Raw genomic sequence first — 24,457 nt, 5'->3', positions numbered from 1 at the left:
GATTGTTCTCATCCTCTCCTAGGAGGCCATCTTACTTCCTTATTGAAAGTTTTGTGTTGGAGTGCACACTCAAACCTTTTTTAATGGTTCTTGTATAGCTTTGTGCAGTTTTCTATGCATACACTATTTAAGGCTTCCTCATTAGATTTTCATATGGCTGTAGGAGCCTTCTGCAATCTTGGCAATCACACTGACTTTGTATTTTATACCTTGCCTTTTCTCTTATCTTTGATCATGTATTACTCAACCAGTTCCTCTGCAAATGACCTTTTAAAATTTCCTCTCTCTGTTCAAATGTTACTGCCGTAGTTATGTACAGCTTTTAAACCTTCATGATTTTTTTTCCTTACTATTTCTCTTAGGTTTGTGGGTTTTTTCCTTTTTATTTCTCCCAATACTTTCTTTGCTTAATTTTTACAGTTTTAATCCCTCGTTCTTAATCATAACTTAGTAGAAATTCAGTGGTTCAGTTAAAGTAACATTGAACTATTTCTGTGACACCGAAAATTAAGTTTTATTTATAATTGAGATTCTATCTGAATACACATGAAAGCAAAAGGTCCAGATTCAGCTCTAAGTATTTCCTTTGTTTTGACCCCTAAGCTCTGTCACTTTTTCTGAAAATTTCTAGCAAAATTGAGTTTTGTTTATCTGTAGACTGCAAAAAGTTTTATTTCACCTTTTGATGAAAGATGCAAACATGCATTTTATCTGCCTCTTTCCCTTTCACCTAAAAAGTTTGTTTAAAAGTATTTTTTAATTGTAACATAGAAACAAGCAGCCTTTCCAATTGTTTCATCTTTTGAAGGAGAAAAGAAGTTAATGTACATTACAAATAGACTAAATTGAGCATAACATTTGTAGAAAAGATCCAGTTCCATCACACAATATGCAAGAGTAAAAAATAGTTAAATCATAAGTGAAATTAATTTTTTAATTAATAAATATTTAATACATAATAGAAAAAAATCTGGATATTCTATTGTAGCTTTGGAGCAGCAGTAAACACAATTTTCAGTACTCATGTATAACAACAGGTGTGTTGTAGTGACTTCCTTGAATGATCCCCATCTATCAACGCTAATAATTCACTAGTGCATGCCTGAATAAGCATGCACTATGCACTTTTCTTTGATAAATAATCCCCCATCAGATAGATAGGTTTGGTTAAACAGCCTACACATCTACTGTTTGATGATTAGTTAACAAGTGTTATCTGAAAAAAACAGCATGTTAAATATTTTAGAAAAATGTATTAACATCCCGAATGTTGTCCCAATACTTCAGCAATGCCATGCACAAGTGCAGACCTTCATGCAAATATCTAAATAGGAAAAAATACAATGTCAAACAAATAATATTTTTATAGCTATTTTTAAATGTAAGCCTTATTGCAAGTTTTTTTGTGTTTGTGTGAAATAATATGTAAGTCACTTATACCATGTTACTAAGACCTCCAGAGGGGCTGATAGTCAGAAATACTAGTAGAAGAATAAAAGAAAAGGAGATATGAAATAAAGTAATATTGGAGCTACAGGCAGAGTCATTATTAGCATTAGAGCTAAAATGAGAACGGAATTTGAGGGAAGTTCTCTAGATTATTGTAATGAAGTCCATCTCTTTATGTAGCTTTTCTGATGTGAGGATCCAAATGAATGTCCAAAAAGTGTGTGTTATTTTTGTTGATCTTTTGCAGTAGGCAATTCCTTAGTATTGTTAATTTTGAGTGAAAATGGTAAATATTGTGTAGGAGACTTAAAACTTTGTTGAGTAACTTATTGACTTGAGAGCTACATGTGGCTCTGCTTCACCCAAGGCCTTGGATTTGATGTTCTTGATTTTTTCCAAGCTTGAGTAGTAAAGCATTGTTTATTCAGCTCTGGAGGGAAAGAATTAAAGTATTCATATAGCTGCTTTTAATAACATAGACTACTACTGGTATATTTTTTTCCCATGAAAACACTTATGTGGAAGCTGATTAAGACATTTTCGTACTTTTTACCACATTAATTTAATAGTTACATAGTTTTCCAAGAATATAGAATGATCTCATACTATAGCAGTGAAGCTGGGTTGTTAGCAATTGGTTGGAAGACACTTAGTTGAAGGGGTAATAACGCATATTACCCTGAAGAGGGGAAGAAATAGATTTTCTCTAGTCATCTGATAAGGAAAAGGTGGCAGAACTAAGGTTAGAATTTTTTCACCATGAAATAGAGTTGGTGTAAATATATATTAATCAGTTAATTTTCCAGGTTAACTGTACCTGCTATCTTGCCATTACTGCATTTTATTAGAAATAGAAATCTTAGCACCAGCTTATTAAACTAACAGTGTCTTCCAGCAAAGTTTGGGAATATGCAGTACCAAAGACAAGAAGTTTCAATTTGGACAGAAACCTTTTTCTCATTAACTCACTTCTTAAAATTCTTTTATTATAATTTCTAGCTGAATGAAATATTTTTTCCAAATAAAAAAGACCATGAATGAATGTTTGGGGGCTTGAAGCCAACTGAGGCAGTACTTATTTTATGCATTTGAGGAGGGAGATGAAACTGCAGAAGAGCCGAGAAACCAGATTACAAAGCCAAGAAATGTAATCACAGCAAGCAAAAAAAAAAAAAAACCAGAAAAGTAAAACTCTAAATCCCACATGCAGACTTGATCTTAAACACTACTGAGAGTTTGGAGGCCCTTTTAGTAAATCTAGCCTGAGGCTTGTGGGAGGAATGGGTCTTAGACAACTGCAGGCACCAATAGGAGAAAAATGAAAACCATGTTAAAGATAAATGGGACTGTTCTGTAAATGTTAGAAAGTAGATGGTTAATTAAGACCAGCTCTCGAAGTCCAAAACCACAAAACTTAAAATGGGAAACTATTTCCAGAATTGCCTATTATGTATTGTTAAAAAAAAATCTACAGTAAAATATATGCTTTATTTTATACATGCCTCTAGCTAAAAATTATTCTTTTACACTCACTGACAGAAGAGAAAGACTGTTAATTCAAATCTAGATGCCCTAGGATTAAATTTAAAGAGCTGCAAAGTTTGCAGTTTTTGATAGGTCAGCCATGATCAACTTATTCATAAGAGTAAAACTAGATGTTTCACTGGCAAGTTTGCTCATTCTCTTTTCACTCCATACTAACTTGGAAAGCCTGCAGAGTGCATTGATAGGACCGTCTTCACAATTTTTCATTAAAATCTATCTGAATTGCCCATTCTGGCATGAGGTACTGGAGAACAGGAGATATTTATTCAGCAAGAACATGATGTCCACAACTGTGTTCAGATAGATAAGCAATAGAAGAGACATAAAAATACTCATTTTGTCAATATTATTCTGCATTTTGAATATCCTTGAAAAGGGAGTGTGAATCGATTAGTGATAGTGGAATTTGCCTATTGTAATGAAAATCACAGCTGTGAAAGATTTATAGGTGCTTCTTGCCACAAGAAATTCCACAAGTACAGCAGTTTCACTTCGTAACTGAAGCTATCCTGAAACAACCACCTTAAAATTTCTGCATCTCTGCCATTAATTAAACATATAAGCAAAAGAAGTCGCTTCCCCCATTCATAAATCTAAGCACATTCAAATAAAATACTTCCATATATGGATGGTATAACTGCTAAACCGTAACTTTCTCATTTCTTCCCTAAAGTCTTGAACCGATAAATAGGCAAATTCAAAATACTAAGGCTGAGGATTTCCCAAAACCCATGTCTTGTCCTTCAGTTTCAGCCCAGAGACCCTGCTCTTGGACTAGTCGTGTCAGGGTAGCGTGTACTCATTGGTAGGGACACTGCAGGTCATTTTGGCTTATAGATGTGGGGGACAGTTGTTGGGGGATTTTTTTACTCTTCTTTTCATCATCATGGCATGTTCACCTAAGAGGGAGGCTGTGGCAGCTGGTGTCCTCTAGGAGGAAGGCGCTTCTTTCCTAGAGAGCAAATAGGTGGGCTAAGGGAAGAGTTTTTAAAGGTGATGGGTGAGGGAATTTGCAGCACAGATTTGAGAGCCTGCAGCTCATGTAGAGGCTAGAATAAAGGTACTGAAAAACAGTGCTTGTGGTAATCTAAAAAGTAACAGATCTAACTTGCAAAGCAGCAGGTAAATCATTGTGTATAAACCCTTTTCCACTTATTTTCTGTTCTCCCTAGGTGTTTTGAGTTTTTGGTTTATATAGTAATGAAACCTGTTTTTGAAGGGGGTTTAAAAAGTCTTTTGGATGACTTTGAGAGGGAGAGGTCCAGGCCAATTCTTAAAGCTGTGACTAACCTAGGGCTTCCATTACAGAGATAAAATTGATTATCTTGCAAGCAGTGCCTGGACACCAACGGAAAACCAGAGGGAATCACAGAGCACTGCAGCAGTGTGTTCCCATTGAAACAGGTTACTGATCAAATGGGCTGTCATTCTTTTGCTACTTCTGATTTCTGATGCAGTGAGGATGCAGTTTCTGGAGCTAGTTTAGGATGCAGCCCGATGTAGAGTATCAAGTAGAAGCAGAATGAATAGTGTAGGGTAGGTGGGGTTTTCTCTTTTTTGCTTTGTTTTTATATGTATAATTTTTTATGTATTTAAACACTGAGCCCTGGTCTAACTTCAGCTAAATTCAGCTGGGAACCTAGTCCTTACCTTCCTATGCAGTAACTGCAAGGGGGTTGTTCAGTGTGTAGTAGAACAGAACTACTGAATATGAAGAAATGAAGAAAATTAAGTACTGCTTAGGCCAAATGAGTGTACCAGAGAGCTCAGAGTTGAAAGAATTACAGAAAATGGAAATAAAGGCATTGACACACAATTTCCTTCATTTCAGCTCCGAAATGCAATGGTGAATCGGAAAACAGGGAAATTCTCCATGGAAGTGAAGAAGACAGTGGACAAAGGGGTACAATGTATAAAATATTATTCCAGCTAAGTATAAAGCAAGCAGTTAATTTGTTTAACAATTTTTAAGATTGCCATAAATACGATTCACTGCAGTATATTTTTTTTCACTCACTAGATGTAAACATTGGTTGTAATTTTAGCAGTGACTAACCACTTGATCTTTTATACATTTCTTATAGCAAACTAACTTCTTCCCCCCTCCCCTTCTGACTTTCTTGTTCTGAATCTAGAAGCGGGTATTGGTGATGACAAATGACTACTATTATACAGACATCAAGGGTACTCCATTCAGGTAGAGCCGACCATAATAAATGGACATTTCATCAGACTCATTGGATTTGCATTTATACAGAGCTTGTGAACTCATTAAAAGCTCATCAGCAAAAGTTGACAATGAAATATCCCTGGACAATGCTGAAAATAGCAAGGAAAAGGAGCCTACCAGCATTCCATTCAGCTCTTCCAGGGATGGAAATTTTGTGCAAGCTCACACAGGCAAACTCACAGTGTTTGTCATGGCTTACGTTTCATTAAAAAAATATTCAGTTGAGGTTCACGTTGAACAAAAGGCTTTCGCGAGTACTTGGAGAGCTATAAATACTATAATCCATTTAAGTAACTACATATTGAGCACCATTTTGATTTTTTTCCACAACAAAAATGTAATGTAAAATAAGATAGTATTTCACTTCCAATTTGAGGTTTGGATATTTTGTTTCTCTGAACTACCTTCAGTATATTTGTATAACTAAAACTGAGTAAGTCAGCCATGTTATTTTGGCATGCATCTTAGGAGAAAAAAAAAAAGGAAAAGAAAGACAGGAAGTCACTTCAAAAATGCTGATATTTTAATTAGAGATAATCCATTAATGAAAGAATATTAACTGTACCTTATGCTTAAAGCAGGAGGCTAATAGTTGCAATACTCAACTGAAATTTTCTTCAATGGAACCATTTCACAGAACTTGAGCTACATTTCCACATAGTGAAAATACAGGCACATTCCTCTGATCTCTAATGCATGTGTTTATTCTTGTTAAAATTCAGACATGGGTGGTAAAACTCAGTGGGTTTTTTGTTTTGGATTGGTTTTATTTTGTGGGGGGTTTGTTTTTTGGTTTGGTGGTTTGTTGTTTTTTTTTTCTGTGGCACTGTCATTCTTACCCTATTTAGTAAATGGATATGGGGCCACATGTATGCATGCAGTATGAGTTCTGATTCTTAGGACAGAAATATAGTAGGAAAACTGTCCTGCCTTTTTCAGCATGGTCTGTGTCTAGTTTTGATGGGTAGGAGTATAGATTCAGGAAGACAGCAGGGGCAACATTTATTAAAATATACACTGTAGTGTCAAAGATGTTTACTGTTCAGCCCATTTCCAGATTGAGCTGTTGATTGCAGCATGTGTGCTCTTGGAGTTGGTGCCTCTATGTGTACTTAAAGTATCAGCCCATGCGTTTTCAGTCTTACTGATTACTGGCAGGTTCCTAGCCTGATATAATCCCCTTGAATGAATGAATGCCAGAAGGTATTTTGTGTGTGTGTTCAATAGGAGGAGACATGGCATCCCCCAGCCAGTTCATTAAACTTGGATTGTTTAAATGGTAGACTAAAAACCAACCCAAAACTGGGTACATAACTGTTGAGAGTTTTTGAAGCTCAAGTCAGTGCAAAAAAAGTTAAACTAGCAAAAAAATATGAATCACAGAAAAATTAGTCCAAGAGGAGTCATGATGCTGTTGTCACATACGAAATTCTTTTCCTCTCAGTAGCTCCATTGATTCCCACACTTCAGTTTCTCAACAGCTTAGTCTGATTTACAAAAAATTGTCTCCTTCATTGTAAGGCCATGGGCATGTTCAAGGCTGAGCTGCAGAAATCTCATGCTGGGTGAGCAGCAGTGAGCTTAGAGAGGCTTGTTTATTAGTTTGCCAGAGAATAATGGTTTACTGCACCTCTAAGCACACATAAATACAGCTGATTGTTGCAGACACATTAGAACTAAACCAGCATTGAAACAGCTAGTTGAACAATAAATATGATCAGCAAGGGTTTGGAAACAAACAGTTTTAAACTTAATCATAGTACACTAGCTGGAAATGTTAGAAATTAAAATAGCTCTGAATGTCTGTTATTGTTTGTCTCACAGATTTCAAGGTCTGCTTTATTTCTTTGCACAGTTTAGGTGTGGCTCTCTCTAGAGGACATGGAAAATATTTCTTCAGAGGGAATGTAACTGTAGAAGAAGGTAAGATACCTACCTTCTCATGTTGCTTACACAGTAGTTTTACTGTTGATTTGGTAGACCTAAAGCTTGCATGTTTGTCTGCAGATTCCATAAGGCAATTAGATGACTTTTTTTTTTTCTTTGAAGATCTTTTACTTCATGGGATTTTTTCCCCTCATTTATATTAAGCATAGTCAGACTGTTTGTGAATCTTCTTTAGATGGGATCATCTTCCATCCTCCTCTCTCAATGTTCCAGAGAATCACTCAGCATCCAATGTTAATTATTCGTGGTGTTTTCTGAATGATGTAACCGCTAAGAGCGCTGTAATGGCTATGGCTTTTTTTGTTCACAGACTATACATTATAAAATCTTTCAGAGCTATAACTACTTTGGGCATTGTCTACAGGGATTTACATTTTGCATTTTTGTAACAACAGTAGAAGTAACCAGGGGAGGAACTGTTCTTTCTTTATGGTTTTACTGTTTGATAAGTCCACAATTAAAATGAGTGGAGGAGTCATCTGTGAGTGGTGATAAAGCTGTTTGGCAAAAAACATCACCAGATCAAAAACAAAGGTTCCTGAAGATGAAGGAGGAGCAGAGGCGTTTCAAAAGAGTGAAGAGAGGTTTGAGAAGTTTTAGCAGTTGCTGAGCAAAAAATGTTTCAATACAGGAATGCTTTCTGATTTTACGCTTAAGTCTCCATTTCCAATTCTGGTTCTTGTTTTGTCACTGATGGTAAGCAAGATAGTTAATTTCTTCAGGTCTTCGTTCCTCAGCTGTATTTTGGGACATGAATACGATCCTGTACCCAGGAGAGATGTAAAAAGAAATGCTTTAAAGTTTGAGTCATTTGCACAGCACATGCATGTCTAGATAGAAAGAGAGCACAGCAGGAGACTTGGAGCTGCTTACTCTCCAAACTGTTCCCAACATACTTCTCACCTATTTTCTTTAATCCAGCCATAGGTCTCAGCCACTCTGTCTGATATTTCGTCCCGAATGCACCACCAGAAATGTTAACATAGCCATAACTAACTGTTCCTTTTCTCCCGTTGTTACCTTCACTGATTCTCTGTCACTGACACCTCACTGTCCTCCCCAAGGACCATAATTATAGCTCTAGTTTTGTCTTCCCTGCTTTCCTGAATCACTGTAGCCCTGTCGTTGTTTATTATGTACCCGGGGGTTTAAACCCAGACCATGCCTTCTGAACCCTGTTTGCTTATTGTCTATTGATAAGTGTTTTAAGAGTTTTTAAAATTGCCAAAGTACATTTTTATTGTGCTATATAACTAATGATATAGTTCTTATTTACAAGCATTTGCGTGACTTGTTAGTACAATAAGCCTATTCTGAACAGTCCCGTAAATTGCTGTGTATGTTCATGGGCTATGTGTTTAGGTTTTGAGGGAATTGTTCTTTTAAAATAATTTCTTTTTTTTTTTTTAAGAGAAAAAGAACAACTCTCATGAAATGAGAAGAATGTATTTTAACATAAAGAACTTTACTAGCCAAACTGAACAAGGGAGTACAAATAGGTGTCTTTTACCATTGTGTATTTCTCTTTGCTCAAGTTTTCTTCTAAACGTCAAATATATTATGTGAGTAAATTGTATGAGTTAAACAGATCAGCACAAAAAAAGTTTTTCCTACCTTTTTAGTTTTAGATCTGATTTAGTTGGCTTTTGCCAGTTTGTTAGACCCTGAAGTGTATTTGAACATAGTTTATTGTGATTTATTATACTGTGGTAATAATGCACTTTCCAAGAAGGAAGGGTTTATGTTATGGAGTGTATGTAAATAACCATCTGTTACTCAGGCTGCTCCCTAAATAACCCATTATTATTCCTGTTGCAGGTTTACATGATTTAGAACACCCTGATGTATCTTTAGCAGATGAATGGTAAGCCTTAAACAAAGCATGAAATTGGTGTCTGTTACCCTTCTTGGTTTCATATTGTTTGTGCTTGCTGAGCCCAATTCTTTATGTTCAAAGACAAAGAAAGATCATGCTTATACATATCAACATTTTAATGTTTTGACAACATGTTCACAGGTCCTATTGCAACACTGACTTACATCCTGAACACCGTCAAATGACTCAATTAGAAGCAATTAAACGCTACCTCACAGGAAAAGAGCCATTGCTCCAATGCAAGTATTTTGTTAAATATGCACGTAGTAGGCTTTATCCTAGCTAAAAACTGTTGTACTGAACCTTCTACAAAACGTAAGGCTACTTAGTTTAGCCAGTGAAAAATTAAAGTTGGATTGCATGACTGATGTCACTTTGGAATTTCATTTGGGTTTGAGATTTTTCCAGGGTATCAGTAAAGATATTGATGATACAAATTTCTGACTTTTACAGTAAACAATATGCCTGAACCAAAAATTCACATTTCTGTTCAGATGACGTAGCTATACTATGCAATATTATCGCTCTCTCTGGTTTTATAAGTTAAATGGGATTGGTCTGAATCAGTCCTTGGATCACGCCTCTGAAGAATATGCCAGATATGAGTATTTTAAGGAGAATGTGTGTGCAATTAGCATTTCTGCACTGCAAACCAGAATAAAAAAATTCAGATGGATAAGTGCATATTTTGTCTGTTTGCAGAAATGTAGAGCTTTTGTGGCTGCTAGTAGGCCCAATTGTCTTAACCTTATGTCATGTGCAAATGCAAGCATTAGATAATATGTACATGAATGTGTTACATGAAGTGGAGAAATAATTTTTTGTTTTTTAATCTAAAATTGTTGTTAGTGCAATGAAATGATATATGAAAAACTGCGCTGTGGTAAAATACCACGTAATATTACATAGTAAATGCTTAATAGTGCAAAAAGTTCGAATGCATATGACAGATAAAATATAGTACAGTGTAAAAAAATTATTGTTTAGTCATCTAAAAAAAATTCCCTATGTATGCATATATGTTTACTGATCTTAATATATTGTAATAGGTGATAAAGAATTGATCCAGGAAGTTCTGTTTGATGCAGTCGTGAGTGCACCAATTGAAGCTTATTGGACCAGTCTAGCATTAAATAAATCAGAGTAAGCAAGTTTTGTGTCAGTCATGGGTGAATTTTTAATAGTTTATGTTAATGAACTGGTGGAATATCTAAAAAATTCTGATATGCATAAAAATAATATATTAACCATTTAATCCTAAATACCACCAAGTTTGAGTTCAGTGTTAAGTGTTTATGTTGCAGTGTACATCATGATGATTAGCTGTAAGGTTACCCAATTTTCACAGTATAACTAATGAAATTGTATACTAAGTACAACTTGAGTTCCAAGTATTTCTAACAAACGGTTTAGAGTACTTGAGAAATTTAATGCAAAATTTACCAAAATTGTTGATGGAATTGGTAATTTGTCTCAGAACAAATTATATCTAGAAAAACTTGCACTGGTAAAACAAATAATTTCTTTAATCCTTTTTTTGTTTGTTTGTTTTGTTTTCCAGAACTAACTGAGATCTAGTTTCCTGTTATAGATAATCAGGAGATTAGCTGGCCCTTTTTAGAGTTTATATGTTTTACTTAATTCGTTTGTTATGATGTACTAAGGTGTTAAATGACAAGATGTTATATATATTAGAGAAAACAGGTGTTAAGATTAGCAGTTTGCATGAAATACTGTGGTTGAAGGGCAATTCTGGAGATTATCCTGATTAGGTTTTGCTAAATTTGAACCATTTTTTAAGAGTTGAATGAAAAAATATATTGCTGTAAAGCACATAGTCATAGTGAATGAGTAAAATCAATGTGATAAGATCTGATTCATCAAACTAAGAATTATCCTGTCTCCTCTTAGAAGATAAAGATAAGAAATTGTTGTATGCTAGTATACTGTAGACATTGATGAATTTATATAGCGGCATAAGGTTTCTTGGAATCCTCCTACACAATGAAATAACAGATCCAGTAAACACAAGGAAGACAGCTGTGGAGAGATGCTAGCGGGAGACTTTTGATCCCCTTTCATGTTCTGACTTACACTTAATGAGACAGGCCATTTATTGAAGAATGAAGTATGCGACAGCAAGATGGCTAAGACTGTGGTCCTTGGTTTTGTGGTGATATGACTGAAGTTCTTGTAGCCATACGAGAGCTAGTTTTAAAGTCGCTAGCTTGGTACAGAGTTCAGCCTGAGCTACCTGCGGCATTTTTTTCCTAAGGTCTAGAGGCTAAAGCCTATCCTGGTGGCAGCTATGTTTGACTCTGAGCTAGCTGTTTGAAATCTAGCTTAGTTTTTTCCTGCTTGAGCAGCAGTCACACCTATGACTTGAAGCATAGATGTACTGCAGAAGTGTTGAATGCACTGGGAGCAAGATCTGGAATTCCTGCCCATCTTGAATCACTGGGTACCATTGGTTATTAAATAGTTGGTATATAGCTATGCCACACCTTTTTATTCTATGTCTTCCATATAATCCCTCCCCACAAATCCTGCCAAATTCACTGTCTTTGACTTCTTAGTGACTCTTGGTCTAAATAGCATTCCTACATTGTATGTTTTCCAAAACCCACATGACTTGAACTTAAACCCCAGCATTTAATAAATAAATAAAAAAGGGAACTACACTTAAAGTAATCTTTCTCAAAAATGTGTGCATTTGTACTTTCTGTGACCAGTTACGTAGCTTTATCTGTTTACTGTCTGGAAACATTATCTTTGCTTGTGTTCTGTTGTATTTCAGAAACTCTGACAAGGGAGTGGAAGTTGCCTTCCTTGGAACACGTACTGGACTATCTCGTATCAACCTGTTTGTGGGTCCGGAACAGCTTACTAATCAGTAAGTAACAAAGCTATGCTTGGCAGCCATATAAGAAAAGAAATTAAAAAAATGTTTATTTTTAGGAAGCCCATCTACTGTTTCTTACAGGTTTTTACGCTGGCACACTGAAATACATAGAACAAGTTAGAAAGATTTTATAGGATCCCTTAGAATCTTTCTTCAGCTGGAACATTTGGAACAATGAGTTATTTTACACCTGTAGCCCATACATTTCCTTTTCCCCCACTCCCTTGGAGTTAGCCTCACATCTTTATTCTTCAGAGCAGAATTATGAATATGCTACATCCGCAGATGATGTTTTGTTTTTTTTTTTTTTTACTATCCTATCTAAAAACAAATATCAGTAGGCTTTTTCAGGGATTTTGCATCATTGTTGTGGAAAATTTTTTGGTGTTGAAATAAAGCCAAGTGACAGAAGTGGACTGGGTGAAAGAGTAATCAGGAGATCTCATCGTTCAAGAGTTTCCTATTTTGCTTGGAGAAGATGTAATCTAGTGGAGGTACAGGTTTCTTAAAATGGAGAGCTATAAAATAAGGTCCCATAATTAATGACTTTTTCAGGCAGCAATTTGATAGTGTCAGGCATTATGCATGTAAAAGAAAATCTGCACTTGAAGTTTATGATAAACTAAGTTTATTGAATATAAAATTATATGGTGCTTATCTGACCACAAAATATTGTTGTGGTGTGAGTAGCCTGACAGGTGAGATCAATAGCCGTGCAATTTGTTACTGTCAGACAGCAAACCAGAGCAGTAGTGTGGAGACCATACTTGCTCTTTTCACTGACACAAACTTTCCTCTGTCAACATTCCCTGAGATTATTGAAGAATAAAGTATGTAGTTGTCCACTACCACCCCTTACATATTATTTAGAAAGTAGGCTGTTAAATTACTTTTTTTTCATTACTTAAGAGCGAATGCCAGTGGCAGCAAACTACCAAATCTCCAGTGCCTTTTCCACATTGTACAGTTCACAGGTTTTGCATTGTGCTGAGAGAAAAAGGCATTTTAGACTAAGCATTTTTATTTGTACACATCAGTGTAAATGTTTTTAGTGGTACTTAGAGGCACTATTTTTTTTTAGCACTTTTTCCATCCTTCACAACAAAAGCAATTGCAAGTGTGTCACAAATAATTATTAGGGGCTAAAGTTAACCCTTTTGTTGAACAAATGGTATAAGAAAAACTGTCCAAAACCATTTTATTTCCCAAAAGATTGCATTTTGTTTTTTCTTGTCTTTCAAAGCTAGAAACTATTGTGTGCCATACAACAAACTACAAGTATTTTCTTTCTCTGTTCTTCCTCAAGAGATTTCCTGACAGCTGAAGATAAGGAGAACATTTTTAATGCTGACCATTTTCCACTCTGGTACAGAAGAGCTGCTGAGCAAATACCCGGGAGCTTTGTCTATTCAATCCCATTTAGTACAGGTCTATAATTTTGTCATTCTCTAAATGCTGACCCATATATGATGCTGAAAGGATTCCAAGTATGTCAGTACCCAGTGGGCTTTGTAACTCATCTCAAATCTTAATCTAAAATATGCATTGAAATTTGCAGCTAATTTACCGGTCCTTTGACCAGGTGCATCTTTTACAGGGCTCCAAGTGAAACCCTGAGACATGGTGTAACAGTTTTCATTTAATATTTGCACAGGTTGAACTTACAGCCTAGTACTTTAAGTGAGACAAGTCCAACAGAGCAAGTGTCTGCAGTGATGAGAAGCCCTACGGGTTGTCATATTTGTTGCCGCTTTAGCAGAGAAGGCAAAAATTGATTACTCGTTTCAGTGTTTTAAGCTTGTTGTTGGGCTGCTGGGGAATTTTGAAATGGCAGTGCCATTATGTTCTGTGCATACATAGAACATGATGTTGACTGTCTTATTTTCTGAGCAATAAGTCCGCATGGACTGTTATTTCAAATCAGGGGGAAAAAGCTCAATTTCTTCATTCTGCAATATGCTATTTCAATTTGATTTTTTTTTTTCTTAATACACCCTGCAGAAACTGCAAACAAAAGCAATGTAGTGACAGCCAGTACTGCTATTCAACTTTTGGATGACAGAAAATCTCCAGTTGTTGCAGGTAAAATTACTGTAGTTTATTTGTTTTGTTCATTTTTTTAAAGCAGTTTGAGTTCCTCACTTTCTCTTTTGGGGTAGCAGGAATTTAATGTAGGAATATCATCTTTTAAGAAGAGGGTTGGAGGAAAAGAAGCAGTTGCACCTATAAGATGTAATAGAATGTCTTACTGTAGAGAACACTTGATGCCTCCTCTCCCTAAGAACTTGATCCTTTATTGACTATCCAAGCTCCCTGCGAGCCATGGAGTTTGACTTAGTGGAAGTAACCATTGTCCGTGATGCATTTTTAGTAGACACAATTGTATATAATCATAAATCAGAATATGTTAAGGAAAAGGAAATATAAGAAAGGACTATCTGATATGTAAAGGTTCCACCCAGTCTTCAGGTTTGAAGATCCTGTCCTATAACAAATGATACAAGGTGGTCATTTTGTCTTGATTATCAGAGATGTGATTTGATCAGAGCATATAAATTGAATAACAAAGCTCTACAGTCTGTCAGCCAAGAGTATAACAGTACCTAAAGACTAGAAGGTGAAGTTTGACAACTACAGATTAGAGATAAACCATACAGATTTAAAAATGAGAGTAATTAATTTTTAAATTGTTGGATGTTCCTCACTGAAGTTCAGATGCTTTTCTAAACAGTTTTCTCTAGTTCCCAGTGGTTACTGACTTGACAAAGGAATTAATTTAGAGAAGTCTTATGGTTTATTATGCCAGAAACTGAGCTCTCTTATCTCAGGGAAAATTAGGTACCTACCATACAAAACAAGAACCATCCTATTTTTCTCTTATTTAAAGGATGATTTAAAATGCAGTAAGATACAGTGAATACAATCCTGAAAGAGCAAAAATGTGCCAGATAATTGAGAAATCTCTAATCTGTTTCCTCAAACACAGAATATCTCCACTGATAATAGATTTTATAAGGTCAGTAGGAAAGCACCCTTCTGACTCCAGTTTGTGTGAAAACGTTCTCCACAACTTGTTGAACTCTTCCATAATGTAACAGGAAATCCTAATTATGACTTCATACTCTTGTTAAAGCATGAACCAGCATTTATAAACTAATGTCAGTGCAGATATCTGCAAATTGCTGAAGATGTAATTAAGACTTTTCACTGTACAGTGAAGAAGGTTGATGTGTTATTTCTAGAATGCTCCATCGTTTGGAGTTAGCAAAAGGCTCATCGTGCAGTTTACCATCATCTGTAAAATGTGTAGGGTTAATAGGCATCCTAAAATTTATTCTTTTCTCATTAGTGTTTGCACTTTAGTGTTGACTTCGAGGAGGTATTGCATATAATGAACTCTAATACTGTGTCAACAAGCTTTGGTGGTTTTTTTTGTAGTAATTGTAAAAGAGAGAGGCAGATGTTGCTTCCATTTCCCAAATAATTATGTTTAATATTGAACATTCAAAAGTACTTGGGTCCCATACTTTCCATCTAAAATAAAGACAGGGTCTTCAAAGCTTTTTAATACCAAAGCATGTAAAAGATTTCCATGATATCTGTAAAGGCATAATGCCATGAAAAATATGAGCAGTGTGTTTACATTCTGAAGCACATCAGTGGTTTTTTACTTTTATTTCTGTAAACTTTAGAAACTGTGTGCTAAATATTTTTTTCAGCATGAAGCATTTTTAAGAATTTGCTTTGAATATTTTTTCCCTTCCCTCACAAGAGGTTGCATGCTTTCAGGTTGTTTGGTTTTGTTTTGGGTTTTTTTTGTTGTTGTTGTTGGGGTTTTTTTGGGGGGGGGGAGGGGGCAGGGTGGCTTCTTTGGATCTGTACAAACCATTTGCCGTGAAAGTATCACTCAGCCAGCTACAGCCATTCAGAGACAAACAAGTATATGCATTATTCTTGTCCTCTTTAAGTTGGAGATCATAAATGCAACTTATCAGTCCTACTTTTTCCATCAGAAAACTTTCAACAAAGTACCCAGCATCTAGTTCAATTTTTAGGTTTTATTATAAGGTTGGCAATATTCTGTTTTAAGCAAAATGGATTTGGAGGCAGAAACTGGAGCAGTGGTAAAAGGGAGAAGTTTGCAGTTTTTATTAGGCAGACTTGGGAGACTAAAGTAGGATTATGGGTAACATTTTCAAATACCTACATCGAAGTTTAAATTTGGCCAAAATGTCTCATTTTAATTTGTGTGAAGTAAGTATTCCTCATCCCCATTTGGTCTGAGTGAATTACAGAAAGCAGCAGGATGGGATACACATTTCATGTAAAATCACTCTGTTCCCTAGAGGGATTTGACTGAAAATAAAGCTGTGCCAGAATGTTGTTTATTACAGATCACTACAAGAGTTTAAAACTGGCAGAGAGAAACTAGAACATTACTATAAAATGGAAACCTGAGTTAGACCTGCCCACAAGGGGGAAAAAAGGAACAAAACCAACTCTTTCTACAAAATCTGCAGTCTCTTCTATTTTCTTTGTATAACTTTTTTTTTATTCTGTTTTTGTGGAAAAATATCAGTTATAACAGACTTCAAATGCAAATCTACGCTAAGGTTTATTGCAAGTAGGGAAGACTCAGCTCTAATATAGGCAGAAAATCCTAAAATCAGTGAGTCTCCAGACTCTTACTACAGAGAAATTTACTGTCACTGCTGCTGTTTCTGTACCTACTAATACCAGTTCACTGTCAAAATGTGTTTGCTTATTGGCAAAAAAACATGTAATTTGTTTTTAAAATCCCTCCTGCCTCTTTCAGTTGAGGTTGTGATTTTTTTTTACTTAAATGAATGCAATTTTCTATAGAAAGTGTGTAAGAAGGCGATAAGTCTTTAATATATAAGTGTAGTAGCATCATATTTATTACTGTTTATACCGAGTTCAATTTATTCACAGGAGAGAAAGGGAAATAGTACTGAATGCAGGGTTTTTTTAGATTTAAATACATTTATGCTCAAAATTGCTTTGTTTTGGTGTTCTCTATGACCATGTCTCCAATATCAAGTTTACATTGAAATGTTAGGTTTTTTTCAAACTGTCCGTATTACAATGTGCAGGAGAAAAAAGATGGTAGAATTTTATTTTTTTTATTTTTCTCAACATGGTCTAAAAATTGTAGAATCACCCTAGTCTTGAAATTTCATGAGGTTCATGTAAGATCAGTATTAATTTTGGTGACCAGGATTAAGCCAGTCAATATAGGATATCTGAATTTAGGTAGTAATCTAGCTATTAAAAATGAGGCAAATTAAGACTGAATTATCTCTTCTGATGCTCATGTGAAAGGCAGTACATTTCACACTAACTGTTGATAGAATTCAGCATTATAGTCTTGTATTCTTTGATACTGCATGACAAGTGAACTCATTTCAGGTCCTTTATTTGAATCTCTACCTTCAAGTAGTGAATATATGGGCATCTGGATAAATGTGGCATAGGATTTGTATATGTTATGCACATGTTTCTTTTTATTTCCATTTTTGGGGGAAATGTGAGGGTTTCATCCTTCTGAATTTGTTAAAATAAATTTTCAAAGATACAGCTCACCTAGACAGTTCTGGGCAAGAGATGGGGACAGAAGCAAGCAAATGAAAGTTGTCATGGAGTAAAGCAGGCTCTAAAAAATGAAAATGTTTCTCTCTTGAGATTTTGAGAGAGTTGAGAGAATACATGAACCTTCATAGATGTACTTCCCTATTAGATGCTTTTTAGCTCAAAAGCTACAGTACAACATAGGACCTTAAAAGCCCTTTGTGTTGAAAGAGGCCATTGCTGTTCACAGAAAACATGAAAATTAGCCCCTTGGGATGTTTAATTAAAGATAACAGAACTGACATAATCTTCTTAGGGCAAAAATTTATTAAAGAACACTGAAGAAAATATCTGATGAAAATTGTCAAGTTCTCTTAACTTTTCTTCATAGAGCAAGCAGAACCTCAATTTTCAAGCCTCATTGAAAAAGTCCATAGCGGTGCTTAGTAAAAAGCTCTGGACCACCTAGTCAGAAGAATGAAGGATTAAATCATACACAGGCACAGTCTTTAGTCTCATAGTCATTTGAAATTTAGAGTTTGAAGGAGATGAGGAGAAGTAGTCCATTTTTGTTTAATGCAAGGCTGCTTAAAAATTCTGAAATTAAGTACAAATTTTCCTTAATTCTTTTGTGCCTGTTTTTGTGCAGACTAGTTATATACATAAATGGTTGAGGCTGGAATTGACGTCTTGAGATCATCTAGTCCAATCCCAGTGGACTAGATCTTTAGCAGAAACTTGAGCTAGAGGTCCAGTCAGATCTTGAATGTCTCCACAGATGGAGAGGCCGCACCCTCGCTCGGAAACCTCTTCCAGGGTTTGACCACCATCACAGTAAAAAAAAGGAAAAAAAAAAAAGGGTTTTATCTTTCTCTGAAACCAGGTCCATGTTGCAAAGAGGTATGCACATTTGTCACAGAAAGACCGTGAAATGTGCCTGCATTTCTAGTATTGCAGGACAGAGAACAGCAGTATGATACCATGTGAACATGAGTCTTCTTAAAGATTAATAAGATTACTGAGTGTCTGTATATCACAGTCCTGTCATTTTAACAAATGGCCATGCTGTCAGTTGCAAAGGACTGAAGTAGATAGATTTGAAAAATGAGCATATAAAAAGATGGTACTACTCTGAAACCTAGTTTGAATGTCATCAGCATGTTCTTTCCATGGTGGAAAGGTTGCAGCAGAAAAAGGTTTAGAATTATTAGATATAACTAGATATAATAACTAGATAAGAAAAACAGGTGGGTTTTTTATTACCGTTGCCACCTATCGATAAAAATGTAGAATTGCAAAGGAGTTTTGTTTCTATGATACCAAATTACGATGAAGGAATATCTAAAGCGGTTTCATATTTATTTTCTACCAAAATGCTTTATATATGATCAGTTTTGTATTGGACTTCCTCTTTATCAAAGTTGAAATTAGGACACAGAAAACACTAAGTGATTCCTCCCTGCACACACACTTTTTTATGGTCTCTCAATCAAAATCAAGTAATATTTTAATTTGTTCATTTTAAAAACATAAAAAGCTTTACCAATACAGTCAGACCTGTAGTTTCTGCAAAGAAGCAAGCCCTCATTGCTCTATGTCAACTTAACTGGAATAGTAGATTAATGGAAGCTAAATTAGAGAGAAATGAAAGTACTCCAGTAATCTGAAGATTTCTCTTAATGTAATTCTGGAAAGAAAAGAAATCCGTGTTGTTCTTATGTACAGGCATCTTTACAGTCATTTTCTATCAAAGAAGAATGATTGCCTGGGATGTGCATTCAAGCGTTGCCATAGCTCTGTGAATCTATCCTGACTCATTCTTTTCTGCTGAAGCTACATAAAAAGAACGATTGCAGTAATTCCTGTTTGGACAGAAGAGGAAAAATGAGTGCAGAAGGAACCCTGTTTTTCTTCACAGTTGCAAGCTTCTTGATTAGTGTTTTTGTTTTTCTTCTGTGTATTAAGCATTCCTCATACAGATGGCCTGAAGATCAGCCACTCTCAGAATCTTCTGCAGCAAAGGTTACCAAAAAGTCTATAGCTCTTGTGAGAATACTAGATACTAGACCCATAAGGGTCAGATTCTGCCATTCATAGACATGTTGAATAATAGTTATACTTTGTATGTAGTCCTTTCAAGAGAATAGATTTACTGTTAATTTCAGAATCATTAAGGATGGCCAAATTTTTCTCACAGCCATTATTTTCTGCTGCCAAGCAGTAAAAGCTGAAAAGAAAATAGGAGATACTTTCTACCACTCATGATTCTTATCTCTACATTGTGTCTTGTCTTCATATAGGTATGTGACATGGAAGGTTCCAGGGAATCTGTCCTTACATGCATGGCAGGTGCATTTAAGTCCATAGTAGATGTAGATCACGGTTAAGTGTTATTTCATGTATGTATTATTTATATTTAAATATTCACTAAAATATATCTTTAAAATATAATAAGCAGGCCTTTGTAGTCAGATGTAGGAGGTGTTAGTGAATCTGAAGAAAAGGCAGCCTACCTCTCTTGTATTCCCTAACAGTTTGATTTTAAAAGCTTTTACTAAAAACCTTTATTATGCAAACAAGGAATATTATGTTTTATACTGGCAAACAAACTGCCCCAAGTAAAGCCAGGATCTTTTCCCTTTCCAGTATTTAACTTTTCAAAGTTGATCCTTTATTTTTATAACCAGCCCATATACAAGTTCAAGTTTTTTTTCTCCAAACCCTGGTTAGAGATATTTTTTTATTTTAGAAGTGTCCTCATCCATCACCTTCATCGTGCTCCTTTTTATATGATTTTAAGGACAAACATTAGCATAACAATAAATTCAGTTATTCCTTGTTAAATATTCCTAGTCAAGATGCTAAAAGCACTTAGGTACTTTGAATGACACAATTTCAAGACTTAGGTTCTCCTTTTTGTTTCCCATTCATAATCTAAAGAAGATATGGTAAAGATTTCATTTAATCACTAATTTGTTAAAAACAGCATGCAATATTGAATGCCTCTATTCTGGCCAGAGGAAAGTGACCCTGATGATCCTGCTGTTTAAGATATTTCAAACTGTGCCTTGAAAACAGGAAAGATCCAATATCTCATATTACTTTTAAAATACAAATCTGTCTTATTGAGGCTGGTCATACTTCAGTTTTTTAATCTTCCTGTTTGTATCAGCCTCTACAGAACAGCAATTTGAAAGGAAAATTTGTGAATATACCAGTCTTCCAGTAACTGAGGCTTCTGGTGATCTAGGCTCTAAGTAAGGAAGATTCTTTTATAATTTCATGGAGGAAAATGTGCACATTGTATCTGAAAATAAATGCCATTGCAACACAAAAATTATGTTCTTCATCCCCTATTTTCCTTTTTTTTTTTTTGTGTGTGTTAATAGTTGTATGTATGCAACTTCACTCCATTCAGGGGCGGGGGGGGGTGAGTGAATTCAAATGGAGTTTGCATGCACATCTCTCTGAACAAGATTCTAGAACATGCTTTGAAAAAGTGACTCCCAATAATTTAATCAAAAGTAGTTTGAACTACTGATATTTCTAGGAGTGACAGATATTATAAATGTTTCACGAATAGTTAAATCTGCTATTGTTACAATAACACATAGAGTAAATATATCTGCTCTGTACTGCTTATACTTTTTTTCCCCTTTTTTTCTCACATGTATTGCTTTCGTATTACTATATTATTAAAAACATTCAAGCAAATGTCACTGTCATACACAGTCCTTAAAATTTATGATACCATCTATAAAATTGCATTTTATTATGAAGGCCTAAGGGAAAATGAATATGTCATCATACTGACACACCAACCAAATTTTGAAGTGTTTTAAAATAGATGTTTTCCTTGTCAGGCAAGACAGTGATTTACTTAATCTTTACTCCACATTATAAGCCACAGAAGATTATATTCAGCAGTAGCATTTAGTAAATCCCTCAAAATGCTTTTCATGCGTTGGTGGAAAACCACTAGTTTATGTTTTTCCAGAGTTTCTTGTTCATTTTGAATATTACCTTTGTATTCATAAATCTAATATTAGTATATAGACTAATGTTTTCAGTTTCAGGAAAATTGAAATGTATATTTGTACAGTCTAACATTAAACGACTAACAGACCCAGGTTAGGAGCCATGACTTAGGAAACATAGTTTATAGGTAACGCATGGGGAGAGGTAAACTCCTCCACAGAATGCTTCAGAACGTAGGGTAAAATCCTGCCTCTCTCCATTGACTGAACAGGGAATCTGAAGTTAGGTGGCGTATTCACAACCATTCACACATTTGTATTCATTTGTATTTGTTCTCAATTCATTTTACCATACAGAATTAGTGTGTGGAATAATTGAATAACAGGGCTTTTAAGATAGTTCTCTGCTAGTGTTGGCTTGAGAATTTAACCCCTCTTTATCTACTTCTTGGACTTTCCTCACCATTTGTTCTCAGAGAATCTGGGGCTCTGATAGATGAATTAGAACAGTATCCCAACATCTATAGTATTGACATGTATAGTAAATTGCATAGAGCATTCTGCTCTTTGCTTCTGCACTTCTGCTTTGCTGTTGGGATTTTTTGGTTGGTTGGTTGGGTTTTAGTACTATGTAATTTGGGTAGGAGGAAGATCCTTGTGATCTAATAGCAATCAGATTCTAGGGGCATTTTGCCAGATAATTCTGCTGCTGGCAAAATAAATCCCTGATTGCAGAACAAGGCAGCAGATAAACTGTCAGGTCTTTTTGAAAACATCAAATAATTCTGTGCAAGTATGAAGCTGCAATTATGTAGTATATGAAGACATTAATACCACTTTAAGTACTGTGGATTAACTAATTTATTTTCCCCCCAGTAGGGTATGTTTCCAAATGCTAACAGTGTGTTCTCATGTGCTTGTTGTGTCTTGAAATGAGGATGGCAGCCTTATGCAAAAAGTTGAACATACAGTGTACATAGCCCTAAACCATTGGAGGATCCCTCTGTAATCAGTAAGAGGGAGCAACCGCAGCTTTCATTGGAGATAGTTATGAAATACGTAGTCGTTGGTTTGTTTATTACGGGTTTCTAATTCCTACTCCTTCTCGCTGGTTGTGGGCTTACTGCCACTTCCAGATGATGGATGTTGCTGCCTGTCTCATCTGGGGAGCATACAGTCATGTTTCAGGTAATACAAACCCAGAAAGTGCCAAGACTCTCATGATTATTATTACTATGCCACTTTCATCCATGTTCAAAGATCAAAGTTGTAAAAGTAGGCATACTTTCTGGATGCTTAACTAAAGCCCCTGTGTCTTTGTCTTCTGGCCAGCAAAGATAGATGGTTATTAGTAGCCAACAGTTGGTATTTTTTTCTTAATGTTATTAATGATAGATAAGCTATGTATAATGTCACTAAAAGTTCTACTTTGATCTTCAACAAAAGGGATCCTGATTTTGTTTGGAAGTTGTATTACTAGGGAATAATGAAGCTGAATTTTGATTGAATTTTTGCAAGCTCTGGATGGAAAGATACATATGGCAAGAAAGTATGTTTCATCTTAAGCTTTGTTTCTTTCAATATAGGTACTAAAGACATTTTCTGTAAAGAACATTGGCATATTGTACTTCTTAATCTCTGTTCTAAATTGAAATTTTAGAAAGCCTCTTTTTCTGAAAACTAAGTAATATGGTGAGCCTTTATATGAAAGACAGGAGTACAACAATATGTGTACTTTCTCTGTCTTTGCAAATACCTTGCAGAGTAGTGTGTCCTGATATTTTGCTGACTTTGGGGGTAAGAGTGTTTTTCACAGAGATTAGAAGAAAAATACTGTGCTCATTATAATACCTCTCATGAGATTGCTGGAAAAACAACAAAGCTTTCTCAGGAACCTTTATCTGAAAAATAAATCTGTGCAGACAACTTATTTCAGTGGCAGATGTCCATTGCTAAGCTTTATAAATTAAGGGCAGTTCTGTGGGGAATCCCTAGATCCAGTCTTTTACTTGTTGTAGTCAATAATTGTTATGCACAATAAATTGTGCCTTTTATCTCTTTTTCAGTAGTCAAATGTTCTGTTTCCTCTACTGAAAAAAAAAATATTTGCATTTATTAATTTAAGCAATTGAATCAATACTCTTCTCTGTTGAATGTCTACTATTAGCTTATCATCATAACTAACTGGAATTCGTTAATTGCAAACACATTTGTAAATATTATATATAGTCTTATAAACCTTAAATGAAAAATTTCTCTGGGAAATTTTGCTGGGATTTTTGTTGGTTCCCCCCACCACCTTTCTTTAGCAAACAGCAAGTTAGAAAGTATAAATCAGATTTTCGTGGATTGGCTTGCCTTGCTCCCATAGCAGAGTGAACTAATGGAAATATGAAAGACTGCTTTTTGGCAGAACTCCGTCTCAATTTACAGCCTTATGTGTGTATGAAAATCCCTAAAACATCTTAAATGTGACTTGGAAAAAGTTTCTTTAAATGTTGTTGTGACCTTCATTGCCTCCTCCTCACATTTCTTTTTTTTTTTTTTTTTTTTTTTATTGTCTTACAGAAACGAAAGCCTGAAAGGGTTTTGTTGATAAGACTCTTTTTTAGGGACTAGGAAGATGTTCTGGTTATTCCTGACTAGGAAACATGAAGTCAGTTCTTGTTTTTCCTTTGCTCAGAGATATCAAAAGTGTGAACTTATTTGTGATGGAAACTGCATTGCTGTATCTGAGCCTATTAGAAACACTGTGGGTGAAATCTCTTTCTGGAGGTCAGAGGTTTATTAGCTTTCATCTTAGGATCTTCAGTTTGAGTGCAAGCATGCTTATTTTAGGTTGTCACCATAGAGAAGCACTGATTTGGCATGGCTCTGAACTCATTTTTTGGTCTGTGGGCAATAAGATCCTATCTTGTATTACTTCAGTCTTCTCTATCTGA

At 35.3% G+C, this 24,457-nt stretch overlaps 1 protein-coding gene across 1 annotated transcript in view; it reads left to right on the top strand.

The window, feature by feature from the left end:
• CACNA2D3 (calcium channel, voltage-dependent, alpha 2/delta subunit 3) overlaps positions 1–24,457 on the top strand; it is a 476,027-nt gene that overhangs the window by 371,538 nt on the left and 80,032 nt on the right. Inside the window, exons 19-27 of the mRNA XM_010572633.1 lie at positions 4,826–4,897; positions 5,130–5,191; positions 7,080–7,147; positions 8,990–9,035; positions 9,189–9,286; positions 10,097–10,190; positions 11,845–11,940; positions 13,256–13,377; positions 13,951–14,031. Of these exons, the coding sequence (XP_010570935.1) occupies positions 4,826–4,897; positions 5,130–5,191; positions 7,080–7,147; positions 8,990–9,035; positions 9,189–9,286; positions 10,097–10,190; positions 11,845–11,940; positions 13,256–13,377; positions 13,951–14,031 (739 nt within the window). The remainder of the gene's footprint in view (positions 1–4,825; positions 4,898–5,129; positions 5,192–7,079; positions 7,148–8,989; positions 9,036–9,188; positions 9,287–10,096; positions 10,191–11,844; positions 11,941–13,255; positions 13,378–13,950; positions 14,032–24,457) is intronic.

Source organism: Haliaeetus leucocephalus, unplaced genomic scaffold (assembly GCF_000737465.1).
Source record: "Haliaeetus leucocephalus isolate CR32 unplaced genomic scaffold, Haliaeetus_leucocephalus-4.0 Scaffold2, whole genome shotgun sequence".
In the NCBI taxonomy this organism is placed as follows: Eukaryota; Metazoa; Chordata; class Aves; order Accipitriformes; family Accipitridae; genus Haliaeetus; species Haliaeetus leucocephalus.
The sequence above is the reverse complement of the archived record's forward strand: the minus strand, read 5'-3'. Positions and strand labels throughout refer to the sequence as shown.